Genomic DNA, 15,418 nt, shown 5'->3' with positions numbered 1-15,418 from the left:
CATTCAAAGTTTATTTGTATGCTGAGCTAACTATATCATCATGAGATTCTTTATATAATTGAGCTGGAAGTGTTAATGATCTTGAGTGCCATTTGTGTTGTTATCCATGTTCTTGTAGTTTTGTCTTCCAAAGCGTCCACTAAAACTGGGTGAATAACCTGTTAGGACATTCTAGTTACACAAATGCTAAAAAATAACATTTTATCGTTGCCACCTGTTGAATGAGCAAACTGGGATTAATGCAGTCCTTTACAGACTGTTATGTATGCTGGTGGTAATTGGGATTTTTATCATTCTGTATTAATACCAGCATGTCCAGCAGAGTCAGTACACTGTAGCAGAGTTGCAGATGTCCAAGATGTTTAAGTCCAGGAACTTAAGGAAATGTTGGCAGGAAATATATTTTATGTTAAGTGTTTTACAGAACAAGTAATCCTTGTTACTGCTGTGTATGTAACAACTCCTGTTTCACTAGCTCCATGGTATGGCTTTTTCTGTTTGCACTTGTATTTTAATTGAAGGAAGATTATGTTTACTTCTATTCTGTGATCCAAAGAATTTTTAAGGCCCAGTAGTAGTTGGTAATTTAGTACCCCTACTTCGACCAAGTCTAGCTTGTTCCTCACTGTCCCAAAAACTACCCATAGTTTCATTTGAATGATTCTGCTATAGTGGTATCTACTAATACATTTTGGAAATATGCAGCTGCATTTAAACCTCAAGACTCTTGAGCTTCATGTTTGGCTTCTGATCTTATCATATTAACTATTTGGGGAATACATTAGATACCCAGGTCCAGTTAGCTGTAGAGACATCCACCAGAACTGTGTACTTTGTTAAATGTTAAATCAAATAACTTGCATTTCCTTATCCCCTAGAATAGGTTCACTTTTTTTTGCAAGTTAGCTTGCCTATCACTTCCAAAGGTGAATCTTACTATTAAAATACTTATGTGATTCATTTTGGCTTTCCAAGAACACACAGAGTGACGGATGGTCTTTTTTTAGCTGAGTGGTCACTGTAAGTATATTAAAACTAAAAAAACTAAATAATATTATAAAATAATATGGAAACAGGCCATTTTGACTTGAATGAGAACATTCTGTACCTGTCTCCGTGGTACAGTATAATTTTTTGTGAGGTAATGATGGTGGAGGCAAGTTAGACCTGGAAATGGAAAGATATCAAGAGGGCATATTGTAAGGTATTGTTTATTATTTATTATCACCTTTCTGTCACATAGAACTGACTTAATCTGTTAACTTTCATGTTTGACAGCTCTACCTACCCACTTAAGAATGGGTTTAATGTGAACATTTACTTTACTTTTATGAGCATAACCTTCTTCTCTTTATATATGTATTGTTTCCTATTAACATGTGAATGGGGCATAATTTATTTTCATATCCATGCTATTTTTCCATCTCAAAAATGAGATTTTGTATTTAGCATCCAAAATGTCCTTTTGGACGTTGTTTATATTTGTTGTGCTGACAAACTAAAACGCATGTACCGTAAGATAATTCTTGGGATCTGTTCCTTTTCATGAGCATAGTCACACTGGCAGGCATTTTGTTGGAGCTCTGTCTGTAACCATGATGATTTAGGCTTGGCTAAGAAGCCCAAATGCTGAATGGACAAGATTTGTGCATATGTTTGTGTGTATGGGGGGAAGTAGCTGATGCTGTCTACGTCATTCTGAGGGGAAGGAGGCAGCAAGGTCCACCGCTTGAGCACCATCTTGTGGAAATCAGATGGTAACTGAAGCAGAATAATGGTTGATAAATGAGCCCTTGTCCCTGAAAAGCATTGCATAGCTCTGCATCTGGACTTTGATGTATGAAATCATTTACCAAGCAATCATCATGCCTTACTTCAGCTGTGAGCTTGTCAGGTCCTGCAGGCACAGAGTAGGGTGGAAAATATTCATCCAAACACAGGGCTTGACAGTATGCCTTCCAGAACTAACACCCACCATTTGCATCAGTAGGGCACAGGGCAAGAGAATATCATATAGGTTGAGCATGTGTTGGCTGTCAGGCTGTGTAGACCATAAAGCAATATATATAGTCAAAAATACTGTGTTGGTATCGGACAATTCATAAAGACATTACTTATCATCACGTCCTGAATGTGACTGGCTTTAATTTTTAAGATTCACTGCTCATTTTTGTACAGCTCAGTATATTGTCATTGTGATGGAAAAAGTCAGGCTTCAGACAGCACTGAAAAATGTTCCCCTCATTTGTTAATAGAAAGACTTTCTTGAATCTGCTTTTTAAAAATAATGGAAAACAAACAAGATCTTGTGTATTGTAATTTGCAAACGCAGCATAATTTTGGAAATGTTCAGTATTTCGACCCCACAATATTTTTGAAGGCATTTCTTCATGTTCTATACTGATAGTGTACACTTTTGGTTGTAACCCCTGTCTGAGTTTGAAAATATGTGGTTGGGATCTACCCCAGTCAATAAATATGTTGTGGTGATTGGCGTTTTCTTAGTTTCTGTATCTTAGGCATTTTAAACATACTGAGAGGTGATATTCCTTAATTGTACAAACGTAGCAGGTAAGACACATAGAACTGGCAAAACTGTTTGTAACTAGTGATGAGGAATTAATGCATCATTGTTGCTTCTTATGCAGTGGTGCCATTTTGTGATTGGTAACATGAGTTACCAGTCCAGGATATGATAAATTGTATTAAAACTGAATAATAAATGTGTATGCTGTAATAATTTAAGGTTTTGTTGTCCCTGCACTTTCATAGTAAGAGTTATAATGTTGTGGATCCTAGTAAGAGTTTTGTTTAGGTAGCCTTTTGTGTTATTATGAATATATCCAATATTTCTTATATTGGAAATGGGTTTCATTAAATTCACTTTTGTTCTCATCTTTGTGTTTGATAACACTGCAAAATGTTTAGTGAAACAGCATTAACAGTTCAGATTCTTCTGTAGTCCTAAACATTAAGACAATTTGTATACATGTATGGTGCTTTTTAAGTATTTTAAAGTATTTAAGTTTCTACTTTATAGTGATGCCCATCAGTTTTATAATGATATTAACATGTATTTTGCCTCTTATTTTCTTTTAAGATTGATGTTTTAGTGAATAATGCTGGACGATCTCAGCGCTCTCTTTTTGTGGACACTCAAGTCGATGTTTATAAAGCTATAATGGATTTAAATTACTTGGGCACAGTTTCCATTACTAAAAATGTTTTATCACATATGATGGAAAAGAGGAAAGGACAAATTGTTAACTTAAGTAGCCTGGTGGGAATTGTAGCTGCTCCCCTGTCATCGGGTTATTCTGCAAGTAAGCATGCCCTTCATGTAAGTAGATATTTTCTATATTAAAGATGTGGATTATATATATATATTTTCTTGAAATAGCAATTTTACTTATTTATAGTGATTTTCTGTTTCTATACAGTTTTAAAAGCTGTACGAACTGAAGTGTAAAAAGGCATAACATCACACATTTATTTAAATAAACACGTCATTAGCAGAGACTGCTAGTAAAGTTGTATTTAGTTATTTTTAAAGAATAGCTTATGGAAGAGCATAAAAGAATGTTAACTTGTAATACAAATGGTTGAGCTAGGCTCCTTCAATTTAGATACCATCATCGTTGATGGAGATCCTTCTCTCAACTCTGTTGAATATTCAGACTAAAGAATACAAAGTCTTCAAGAGCAACAGACTTTGAGCATCTACTTTTCACATATTGAAAACAGAAAACTCATCAGTGAGTAAAGTCGTTACTCTGTAATTCTAAGCCTTGGAGTATTATAATTGAGGCTTTTTCATCCTCGTGAGAGCCTGCTTCAGGGAAAATGGTGCCACGATACTGCTTGCATATCAACAGTGCTGTAGGGGCTTTGCCTTGCACTTAATCAGGATCTGTTTGCCAATCAGGAAAACTAAGTCCCCCCCTTGGTTCTGCCCAGCTTAGTGAGGCAAGGAGGTAGCAAAGGATGGGTTCTCTCTTCTGTGACATGGATGATTCCTTTATGTCTTCCTGTCTTTTCCTACTGTTTACATTTCCCATCTCAGAGTATGAGGGAGAAAAAGCAAAACTCATTCTCAGGTTCCCAGTGGTGGCCAAGAAAGGCATATTTTCAGGCTTATCATATCGATCAAAATTTAAGAAAGTCGCCTAGTCCAGGCCCACAACATCTGCCACAGTTGAGGCGACAGCTTGCTCAACTTTAATGTCTGGCTTCTGATGCAGTCTCCTTTGTCACAATTTGTTTATCATCTGGAGTCTCAGAGGTGAGTGAGGCTTATGTCAGGCCTTCCAGCATGCATATGCATTCAGGTGGAAATGGATGATTTTCATGTTTCACAGTTGCAGTCCTGACTATTGGGATTTCCTGCCCTGAAAGCCCTCGGTCAGCCCAACTACCAGAGAAAAGTCTTTCTGGCTCCCAGGCTGGCAGATGCCCAGACCCAACGTCAGTACGCTCAGGTATGAAGGTAGCCAGCCTGCGCAGAAACGCCAGTCTTTTCTTGCTGAAGAAGACCTGAAGCAGCATTTTTGTATGTTGGTTGGTTTATACTAGTGAGAAATGTCGTTGGAGATATAAGTACCCCTTTGGAGAATTTTTTTCTTTCCTTGCTCATGTCAGATAAAATCAATAAATGTCTCAGTTGTGCTAAACAGATCCCACACAGAGACTTTCACTCTTTTTGTGTTACTTGCTTAAGCCCTGATCACGACATTGCGGTCGCTTTTGTGTGCACTTTAATACTAGAACCATGAGATGTAGGGCTGAATTTCTTGCAAAGTTTCTTAGCCAACAATCCATTCAACCATCGTTTATGGCTTCCGTCGGTCGTACCAAACTTTATCAGCCTAAACGCAAGACAGATAAGAAACAAAAACATACACCTTCGAATGACAATCCTTCTCCACCTGACTCTCCTCCCAGGCTTGTAATTCTTAAACAAGGTGAGGCGCTTAACGCAGCCCCCTTCTCTTTCAGACCCGATGACTCAGGCCTGTGTTGACACTCTTTCTGAGTCCAACACACCATCTCTCCCACCACTTCTACACAAGCCTTTGACAATGGCTCGTCCATTGGGTCCAAGACCGCTCAGCAGGCCTTGGCTTCTGAAGAGCATGCATCACCTGGATACTCGGCAATAAGGCCCTGGCCCACTACAGCTCCGGTACATTTTCAGCATTCTTGAAAGACAGGTATGAAGGTACCAGACCCTCCTAAGCCTAAGTTGCCTTAGCCACTCCTAGGAGGCTTTCTGTACCTAGGCCTGCAGTTAGGCCTTCTGGCTCAGCTCCACAGGGTTTTCAGCAGGACATTATCAGACTGGCAGAGGACCATCTTTCTCTTGTCATGTCTAGACAAAGTGTTACCACTGGTAAAAGGAAAAGGGATGAACCCTCGGAAATGTCTCAGGATCCGCACGTTTTTGGAGAGAACTCGGACACAGAAGACTTTGGATCTGAAGAGGGCCCTTCATACACTTTCTATGAGGACTCCGACTCTGAAGACATCCTCCTGTCTGCCTCCCCACCAGAGGATTTCACCTTCGGGAAGACCCTTCATGCCATGAGACAGCATTTCAAATGGGAGGCTCAGGATTACCCACAAGCTAAGAAGAGGGTAGGGAGTTTCTGGACTTACCAGAACATAAGCCTTTGGCTATCCCTCCAATTCTGGAAGTGGTGAATGATGTCTTCTGGGAATCTTCTCTTAAGCCTGACTCTCTCCCCACCGCCTCTCAAAAACCAGGCAGGTTTTACTGTGTTCAAGAATCGCACATATTTCTTTACAAGAACCCATCAGTCAGGACCTAAGGGAGCCAGAGCCAGTTCTTCCAGAAATCCTCTTCCTACAGATAGAGAGCAGGGCCCTTGATAGGTTCGGCAAGAAGGTCTATACCTCTGCCCTCAACTGGCAATTTTAAATAATTAAGTACCATCAGACTATCCTTGAGCAACTTAAACAAAAGATGTTTGACCTGGAGGACAAAACCTTTCCAAGGAGTTGTCAGAACTCTGTTATTTTAGTGCACAGGTAGCTAAGCATTCACTACACAGCAGATATGATGCCATGGAAGCGTCTTGCAGAGCTGCAACTACTGGGTCAATAATTAGAAGACATGCTTGGCCTTGAGAACAAGCCCTTCTGGACCATGTCAAATGTAATCTGTTAGATCCCCACCCCCTTGACAAGAATGTTCTTTTAGGCCCAAAAGCAGAGGAAGTGCTGAAAAAGATGGTGCATAAAGCTAAGTTTATGCAAATCGTGAAAGATTTCCCTCAGGTGCAGCCCCACAGGTTTACTAGAAACTTCCCTGCTAAACACTGGTCCTTTCCCTCCATGCCTAGAAGTAGCCAGAGGAAACCTCAAAGGGAAAAAACATGTAGGCAGAGGCAACTTCTGCAAAAAGGCAGACAGTGGACCTTGGAAACCTTAAGACAAGGGAGTTCTAGACCCCAAGCTACTCCCAGGAACTTATAATGACTCGGCCACCCCACCTTATCCCCCCACCCCAAAGCTAGGAGGAAGGCTGCCTCTTTTCTGTCATACCTGGACCCTAATTACTTCATACAAGTGGGTTATAAACATTATTGCAAATGGCTACAAGTTCACTTTCAAAGAGCAATTAAAATCCTCAGGTTTTCCAAATGTCCCCTTAAATCAAATGACAGAGGGCCTGGTTCAAATTCAACATCTTTGTGTGCAAGGAGCAGTAGAGCCAGTCCCTTCCCCTCAGCTGAGAATAGGATTCTATTCCAGAATATTCCTAATCTCCAGAAAAGAAGGCATTTGGCTCCCTATCTTGGACCTGTCAAAACTCAACCAGTTTCTCTTGGTTCCCATATTCAAAATGTTAACTCTTCAAAAGCTCCTTCCCATGCTGTCCCCACTGGTCTATATCATAAAGGCGAACGCCTAAACGTCGACCCATCTTCATCGAACCGGGAAAACATATACGTCCAGAAGTGCGAAAGTGCAAACGTCGAATTGTCATGGTTGGCCCTTCTGCAGTATAGGTCCGTAAGGTAAGTTTACGATAGTTACGGACCTAAGGGTTAGGCTTAAGGTAAGTGCATATATGGTAATGTATGTTAGATTTAGTGTAGGGTTAGAAGTAGGGTTTGGTTAGTTTATGAATGTGGTTTATTTAGTTTATTTATGTAGGTAGTATGTAGCAGTCCGTGGGGTGGGGCAAGTATGACAGTTCGACTTTTTGAATTTCGCGGTTTAGGGCATTTGGTGTATATGCGGTTCGCAGAATATGTGTCGACGTTTAGGTATTCGGGTAAGTAAATTTTCGTCTTTATAATATTAAACCCTGTCCCCACAGGCCTTAATAGTCTCTCTAGATCTAAAGGATGCCTACCTTCACATTCCTATACAGGAATTCCACAGAAAGTTCCTTCACTTCAGGGCAGGATCCAGTCATGATCAATTTTCTGCTCTGACATTTGGCTTATCTACTGCACCAAGAGTGTTCAGAAAGTGCCTGGCTCCAGTAATAGCTTTCTGCAGGGACAAGGGAATACAAATCTATCCCTACCTGGACGACTGCATTATACACTCAGCAGATCCCACCAAACTACTCCAGGATCTCAAATTCACCCAGAACCTCCTATCTTCTCTGGAGTTCACATTAAACCCCCAGAAGTCCATCGCTTCTCCTACCCAAAGGATTGTTTTCCTGGGGGCCGTCCTGGACACCACTCTCCAGAGGGCTTTCCTTCCCCCAGAAAAAGTGTCCTTCCTAATAGATTATTTTCAAAGGGTTCAAATGAAGGATCAGATTTCAGCAAGGGAATTAAGAGCCGTGGGAGTACATGGCTTCATGGATCCTCATGGTCCCCCTTGCCAAACTGCACATGAGGAAGCTGCAGTGGTATCTCAAGAATATATGGTGCCAGGACTCCCAACCACTAGAGACACAGATACCCCTCATTCCTTGCCTCAAAGTGGAGTTCGCATGATGGGCACAGACTTGCACCCACAACACAGGCCTCCCTTTCATATCCAGTCCTCAGGGACAGACCCTTACAAGAGATGCCTCAGAGACAACCTGGGGGGCTCACTTCCACAACGTATAAATCCAGGGGAAGTGGGAAATCAACTTCAGAAACAGGCACATCAGTTGGAAAGACTTTATGGCTGTACAAAAAGGCCTAATAGCCTTCAAAGAAAAATGGACTCCAGGCGCCCTGCTAGTAATGACAGACAACACCACAGTAATGTGGTACATCAACAGACATGGAGGAACACACTCCTACCCCCTATGCCATCTACCAGTGCAAATCTGAGAAACAGCACACTCTGTGGAATTGCATTTTATGGCACAATACCTACCAGGAGTTCTGACTGTTCTAGCAGATTGCCTCAGCAGGAATCTTATGGACCTTCACGAGTGGCACTTGCACCCAGAGATCTTCCAGACCATAATAACCCAGTCTTGGGGGGGATCCCTCAAGCAGATCTCTTTGCATCCAAACAGAATGCGCAATGGCAAAAATTCTGCACCAGGATCAAACAGGAGTCGGCCTAGAAAACAGATGCCTTCTCCTTCCCATGGACCCAATTATTCATTTATGCACACACACCCCCCCCATACACCTAATTCCTTGAGTTCTGCTCAGGATAAGGGCCGACAGCCCAAGTGCAATACTTATAGCCCCCAGACTGGCTCAGACAACATTGGTACCCCTCCTCCTCCAGCTCTCCAACCAGGCACAGTGGATTCTGCCTCAGAGGGTGGACCTACTCACTCAAAACGAGGGAAGTGTTGTTCGCCCCAACCTGCCGAATCTCAGCTTGGCAGCATGGATGATCCTCCAATGGCCTACACAGCGTCACCCTTAGTAAGCAGGTGCTAGACATCCTCAGGGAGTCCAGAAGACCTAGCACTAGGAAATCTTACAAAGCCAAATGAAAAAGGTTCTCTTTTTGATGCAAAGACCACCACCTAGAACCACAGGCAGTTCATATTACCAGCATCCTGGAACCTGACTTCACTGCTAAATCAGAGTCTTTCCTACTCTTCAATAAAAATCCATGCTTCTGCCATTTCTGCTTATGTGCCTTCGCGCACTCCTATCTTCAAACCCACTCGGGGGGGGGGGGCATACACATTAAGCCTCCGAGAAGGAAGCCTCTGCCTCCATGAGACCTGAACTTTTCCTCCTTTTGAACCAGCAGTTTCTGCTGACCTCATGTTTCTGACGTAGCAAACAGCTGTACTACTAGCTGTCACCTCAGCTAGGAGTGTTTCTGAACTGCAGGCCCTCATGACAGTTGAACCCTGTCTTATTTTTCACAGGCATAGGGTTTTTCTTAGGATCATCCCATCCTTCATACCCAAGGTGATCTCTGCATCCATATACCAACGTTCTTCAACCCTTAAAATAAAGGGGAAAGAATTCTGCATTCCTTGGATGTTCACAGGCAGCTATGTTTTTACCTGGATAAGACAAAAGCTTTGAAAAAAACTGAGCAGCTTTTCATTGCCTTTGCCCATGCTGCAGAAGGCAAACCAGCTTCCAAGCAAACTGTTTCCAAATGGATCTCCCATTGTATTTCCTTTTGCTATGGCTTTTATGGCAAGTTAACCCCAGTTGGGATTAGATCTCACTCCACCAGGTCTATTGCTACTACTGCTACCTTCATCAAGGGGGTTTCCACCAAGGACATTTTAGAGGCAGCCACTTGGTCCTTGGTGAATACCTTCATGAAACACTACCATTTAGCATCCTTCTCCAGATCTAGAGCAAGGTTTCCCACTGCTGTCCTGCATGGCATCGTCTCTTCGCCCTAGCATCCTTCCATCCTCTCCTCTGCTTTGGGAATCTTCCTAATAGTCAGGACTGCAACAGTGAAACACGAAGCAAATAATACAGTTATGTACACTTACCATAAATGTAGATGTTCGAGTGTATTCACTGTTGCAGTCTTCCTTCCCACCTGCCTACCCCCTTAGCCTGCTAACAGGCATTTTCTGACCATGCAACACAGCCAAGAGATCCTTCCTTGGCCTCTCCTCCTCTACCAGGCTATCCTTTGAGATGGCTGCATTCTTCTCAGGACTCCTCTTAATAAGGGGGCAATAAATGACTAGTGTTCTGACACAGGCTGGCTACATTTATACCTGAGCGTACTGACATTGGTCTGGGTGTCCGCCAGCCTGGGAACCGGAAAAACTTTTCTCTCGTAGTCGGGCCGACCGAGGGCTTTCAGGGCAGGAAATCTCAATAGTCAGGACTGCAACAGTGAATACACGTGAACATCTACATTTATGATGTGTACATAACTGTAGTTTTTTTAATTTGGGTCAAGTAGTTCCCAATTGCCACCCAAGTCAGTCCGTTTGCTGGTGATCTTGATCTTTCTTGGGTACATTTATTGCTTGGACCTCCTTTATTTCACAGGCACAGTACATTAATCAGTTGTATCTGCACATCATGACCTTGGAAAGCAGGCCTGTAAGCCCATCACTTGCTAATCAAGTGCTGCACCTCTGCCCTCTTTTGAAGAATCCCTCTTCTTTATGGAGCCCAAACTTCTTGGTTGGTATGCCCGCTTGCTATCTCTTCTACTATTTAAGCCTGATAGTCTAGTAATGTTGAACTTCGTTTTCTAAAGCTATCACCTCTTGTTGTAGGGTCTTGAAGCTTCATGTCCTTATGTGTAGGAAACTCTTTCGCAATTCAGTGTTTATGCTCCTCAGTAAGTCCACAATGCCATTCTTTCACCCTTCTGTGGATGGGCATCTCACCCACCGTACTCAGCTATTGGAATTCCCTGTGAGTTGGCCATGTGCATACCTTTGTATTAGTTGGCTTGTAGTGTGCCATGCCTTCATTATTGTTTTTTTTTTTTTTAATTTGTAAAAATTTGCATTTTAGTGGCATAGGGACACATTGTCAGATTTGGGGCTTATGTTTTATTTATTTGATTTTATTTTGCCTTTGTTTGCCAGGTTTGTCTGACTGGGTTTAGTTAAAAATCTTTTTTCAGCTGAGACTTGGAGAAAAAGCTCCAACATATTACAAACATTTTTAAACGGACATTCAGTAAAATTGCATGAACAGGCATTAAGTAACATACACTAACATTTACACATACATTTGCTAATTTGATTACATTTGTATTGAATAAAGGCAACTGTTACAGTCTGAAGATACGTGTGCATTTAGATCATTTTGAAAATTAAACATTTGAAAAGGTGTATTAGTGGGTTTGTGAAATAATTTATAGATCTTGTGATTAGTGCTTAGAAGTCCAAAGAACTGGAAGTGAGGGAAGGAGTTTAATAGGGCAGAAGATGTTAATGTAATTAAAAGGTGGATATTAAGCAGGTTCAGAGACAATTATATATAGCTTCATAAGGTTTATATTAGTATAGAGGTGGGGGGCAATCAGCATTACATAAACTGTAAATGGCTCAGAGTTGCCAGTAAAACTATTCAATTATTGGTAAAGATTGACTGTGAGGCATAGGATTCTGAGTGACAAGAATAAAGCAAGCTGAAAATTGCAGTGGCATTTATTCTGGAGATATACAGGAGCAGGTCCATTGATTTGATAGGTGACGTTTTAATTCTGTTTTGAATGAGTTTACATTTTGAATAGATTTCAGTGATAATGACATGTGGTTCCATAGTTGTTGATACATTATATCATGAAGAAAACTAATACTTTGTGAAATTCAGCATTCAGGGATGCCTACATAAACAAAGAATTCAGGATTGTGATAGGTGGAGAACATGTACCTAATCATGAGTCTATCAAGGTGAGTCATGTTATAGATCAACTGATGTGGAAAGAATTTACCTGATGTTACAATACCCAGTCTTTTCACTTCAGCATTTTGAACTAGCTGCCTCACACCCTAGTCAGCTCAGCACCTTTAAAACTTTCTCAGGCTGTAACTCCACCTCAACTCTCATAATTCCCTGCACCTCCTCTAATCATCAGAACTCTTTTGCCATGAATAACAAAGTTAGAGAAAATGCGCCCACCATACCTCCCAACCATACTGAATTACTTGGTTTTTACCGAGTTTTGGGTTCCAAATGAAGGGGTGCCACGATTCCCGAGTGGCACCCATTCATTTCCGATTTTTTTCTTTTGTTTTTTAATTTTTTTTATATCGCGCTGTTGCAGCTGATGTCATCACATGCATGATGATATCAGCTCCGTCAGGGCTGTCAGCCAGTTGGAATTTAGCTTAAGGAGCTCACATCATGAACGGGAAATCTTAGCAGTACAGTACTCTGGTTTGGATTTATCAAGTGCACTTGTTGTGGAGTTAACAGCAGCACTCATTTCGTTTGGGGAATCAGCATGCAAACAGGAAATCTTAACATCAGCAGTCGCAAATGCAAGCACTTGTGTGTTTGGGGATTATTTGGACGCAGGTAAAGTGTGCCTGTGCGTGTGTGTGTGTGTGTGTGTGTGTGTGTGTGTGTGTGTGTGTGTGTGTGTGTGTGTGTGTGTGTGTGTGTGTGTGTGTGTGTGTGTGTGTGTGTGTGTGTATGTGTGTGTATGTGTATATAAGTAAATGTCCCCCATATAATACACCTGGTGGCTAGAGGTATTCAGGCTCAAAGGTACAGGGTAAAAAGAACCTAAAGTCCCTAGCCACCACCATTTCTGAGCTTTGTCCAGATTTTGCTGTGCAAAGAGTTGAGAGCTATGGTGAGAAGTGAACAGAATTTGTATTCCCCCATTATTGGCTTTGTTGTTTGTGTTAAGAGTTGAGAGCTACAGTGAGTGAGAAGAAGTGAGAACTGAATTAGTGTTCTCCCATTATTGACTTTGTCCAGGCTTTTTGTGTTAAGAGGTTGAGAGCTATGGTGAGAAGTGAGAATTGAATTCACTGAATGATAGCCATTAATTTTCAGTCTTCCTATTTTTTTAGGGAACTGCTGATTTGGCATAGTGGTATGTTGCTCTGACTGTAGTGCATAGGGTCCTGGGTTCAAGACTTGCCAGTGAAATGCATGGTGGTAACACAACAGTTTATTCTAGCAACTTTCCAGAATTATACAAGCAATGTTTAAATGTGTACCTGGTAAGTCCCTAGCCACCGCCACTTGTGAGCTTTGTCCAGGTTTTTTGTTCTAAGAGTTGAGAGCTATGGTGAGAAGTGAGAACTGAATTCACTAAATGATAGCCATTAAGTGTCAGTCTTCCTTTTTTCAGTAAACTGCTGATGTGGCATAGTGGTATGTTGCTCTGACCTTAGTGCATAGGGTCCTGGGTTCAAAACTTGCCAATGACATGCATGGTGGTAACACATTTTATTCTAGCAACTTTCCAAAAATATACAAGCAATGTTTAAAATGTGTCCCTGATTTTTGACCTTTTGCCCACCCCCTCAAAAAAACGAAGTTGTAAATAAGTGCGAGAAGCTGTGCAAGATGCCTATGGCTTACACTACTGTCATTCTATTTATAGTGTGGGTGTGGAAGTAGACTTTTATGATGGAAATGTTCTGAATTGGGTAGTTTTGTTATTATTAGTTCATGCATTTTGTTTCATTGCCTACAGTACATTCTACTGGAAAAATGTTCAGACAGTAAGTTTAAAATGTGCTCTGTCTAACAAGTGTGCTATATTATACAAGGAATAGTCAGGAAGGTGTATCAAAGAAAAGAACACGTGTATATTTCTTGTTTTGTGTGCAAGGGGCCAGTGATTTGAAAACAGCTCAAAGGTAATCTTTATCCTCCACTGGCCAGATGCATTTTCTTTGGATGTGGTGTGTGGGTTTCAGTGCTATCTCAATGAATGTGAGTTTCAAGGGCAGAGAAGTTTTAATGCCCAGTCTATTTTCACTGTGAGACCGTATTGCTTTGTTTAACAGATGTCTTTTAGTTTGTGCATTGTTGTACTGCAAAATGTAAAAATAAAATCCAAGTAATCATTGGAGAAGTAAAGCAGTATGTACACATTAGTGTTTATGGTAAATGGGACGAAATCGCCAGGTAATGGGACATTAGAATGGCTGCAGGGGACTCTGGTGCCATATTTTGGTTGTATGTTCTTCAGTTTGCATTTGAAAGTTGGTATCCCACAATTCCATTGGAGTGGGTGGGGTTACATAATTATGCATGTAAATTAGATGTTAATCAGTGTACAGATTTGTACCTATTTTTCATGGGCCTTGTCCAGCTTTTTGATGTTTCTAGGTTGAGAGGTATGGTGCCCAGTCTCTCTCTCTCTCTCTCTCTCTCTATTGAGTTTTGCAAATTCTTTGTGATTTTGGCTCCTTTATTATTCCTCCTCTAATTAGACAGTCATTTACTGATTTCGACAAGTTTCAGGTCAGAGCTTTCCTTTTTGTTCCCCTTTGGAAAAACTTTTCTTGACAGGTTGTCTTGTGCCCCCTCCCCCCTTTGCTGTTATAGTAGCTTTGTTGCCATTTTGTGTAGCCTTATTTAATCTGCTTTAAGTGTCTGTGACTCCATCCATTTGCCATTTTGGGATTATTTGATTGTTCTTTATTCTGCTTTAGACATTTGCTTGTCTTGGTAAAATTGGATAAGCAAGCCTTGTGTAGAAAATTGCTGTAAATGTCATCATAAAATTCTGTTCCAGGCTAGACTCCCCTTGCATAGAGTATACTTGAGAGCTTCTCATTAGGATAAGGATTGTGAAATTTGCATATGTTTTTAACTTGGAACTCTTACTTTTAGGAAAAACAAATTGAATTTTAAAAGGATAAGGATGAGTCCCCTAATGAGGATAGACTTAAGAGGGAGGAAGAACAACAAAGGTGGTGGGAAAGTTATTTCAACTTCTTCCCCTAGGATCTCCCCTTTGTCTCTAATACAATTTATAGTAGGTCTCCAAGAGTTTCTACAGACTTTCATAAGGACAAAATCGATACTGTTTACAGATCTGATGTAGCTCAACCGAGATTTCTGTTATAAGTGAGATTCCTCCTAGGAAAAAGGTTGAGTGGTGTCTCTACAGGTTCAGAGCTTGAATTGTGTAGGTTTCTTTTTTCCAGGCCTCACTTTGCCTTGTCAGCACAGTTTTCCCACTCTCTTCATAGTCCCTAGTAAACATAATGTTAACTGGGAGAAGATAATGAAGGCATTGTTTAAGGCTCGGAGGTACTGTCCTCCCCTCTTTTCCCAGGGTGGCTAAACAACATTTAGTTGTTTCCTCCTGTGTCTGTGTGTCACCTTTTTGGCCTCTGATCTGGTGCAGGCAGATTTGAGGCTGATGGTTTTGTTGCAGGCACCATCATTGATGCAGATTCAGCTGGGGTATCAGTGCACACAGAGCTGTTAATGAAGGTAATCAGTACCAGCTTGTCCATTGCCAGTTGTTCTTAGGGTCTGGATTTTCAGCATCAGTGCTTCAATTCTAATTTCAGTGCTGATGCCTTCAGACCCTTTAAGGG

The 15,418-nt window shown here is 41.2% G+C and overlaps 1 protein-coding gene across 1 annotated transcript in view; it reads left to right on the top strand.

The window, feature by feature from the left end:
* The window catches only part of DHRS7 (dehydrogenase/reductase 7), a gene marked incomplete in the record, with an annotated part of 522,126 nt that overhangs the window by 152,806 nt on the left and 353,902 nt on the right, over positions 1–15,418 (top strand). Inside the window, 1 exon segment of the mRNA XM_044074467.1 lies at positions 3,101–3,340. Within this exon segment, the coding sequence (XP_043930402.1) occupies positions 3,101–3,340 (240 nt within the window).

The sequence above is a fragment of the Protopterus annectens genome, chromosome 6.part0 (genome assembly GCF_019279795.1).
Source record: "Protopterus annectens isolate FY-2018-M chromosome 6.part0, PAN1.0, whole genome shotgun sequence".
Lineage (NCBI taxonomy): Eukaryota > Metazoa > Chordata > Ceratodontiformes > Protopteridae > Protopterus > Protopterus annectens.
Note: the sequence above shows the minus strand (reverse complement) of the source record. Positions and strands in the feature narration are given on the sequence as shown.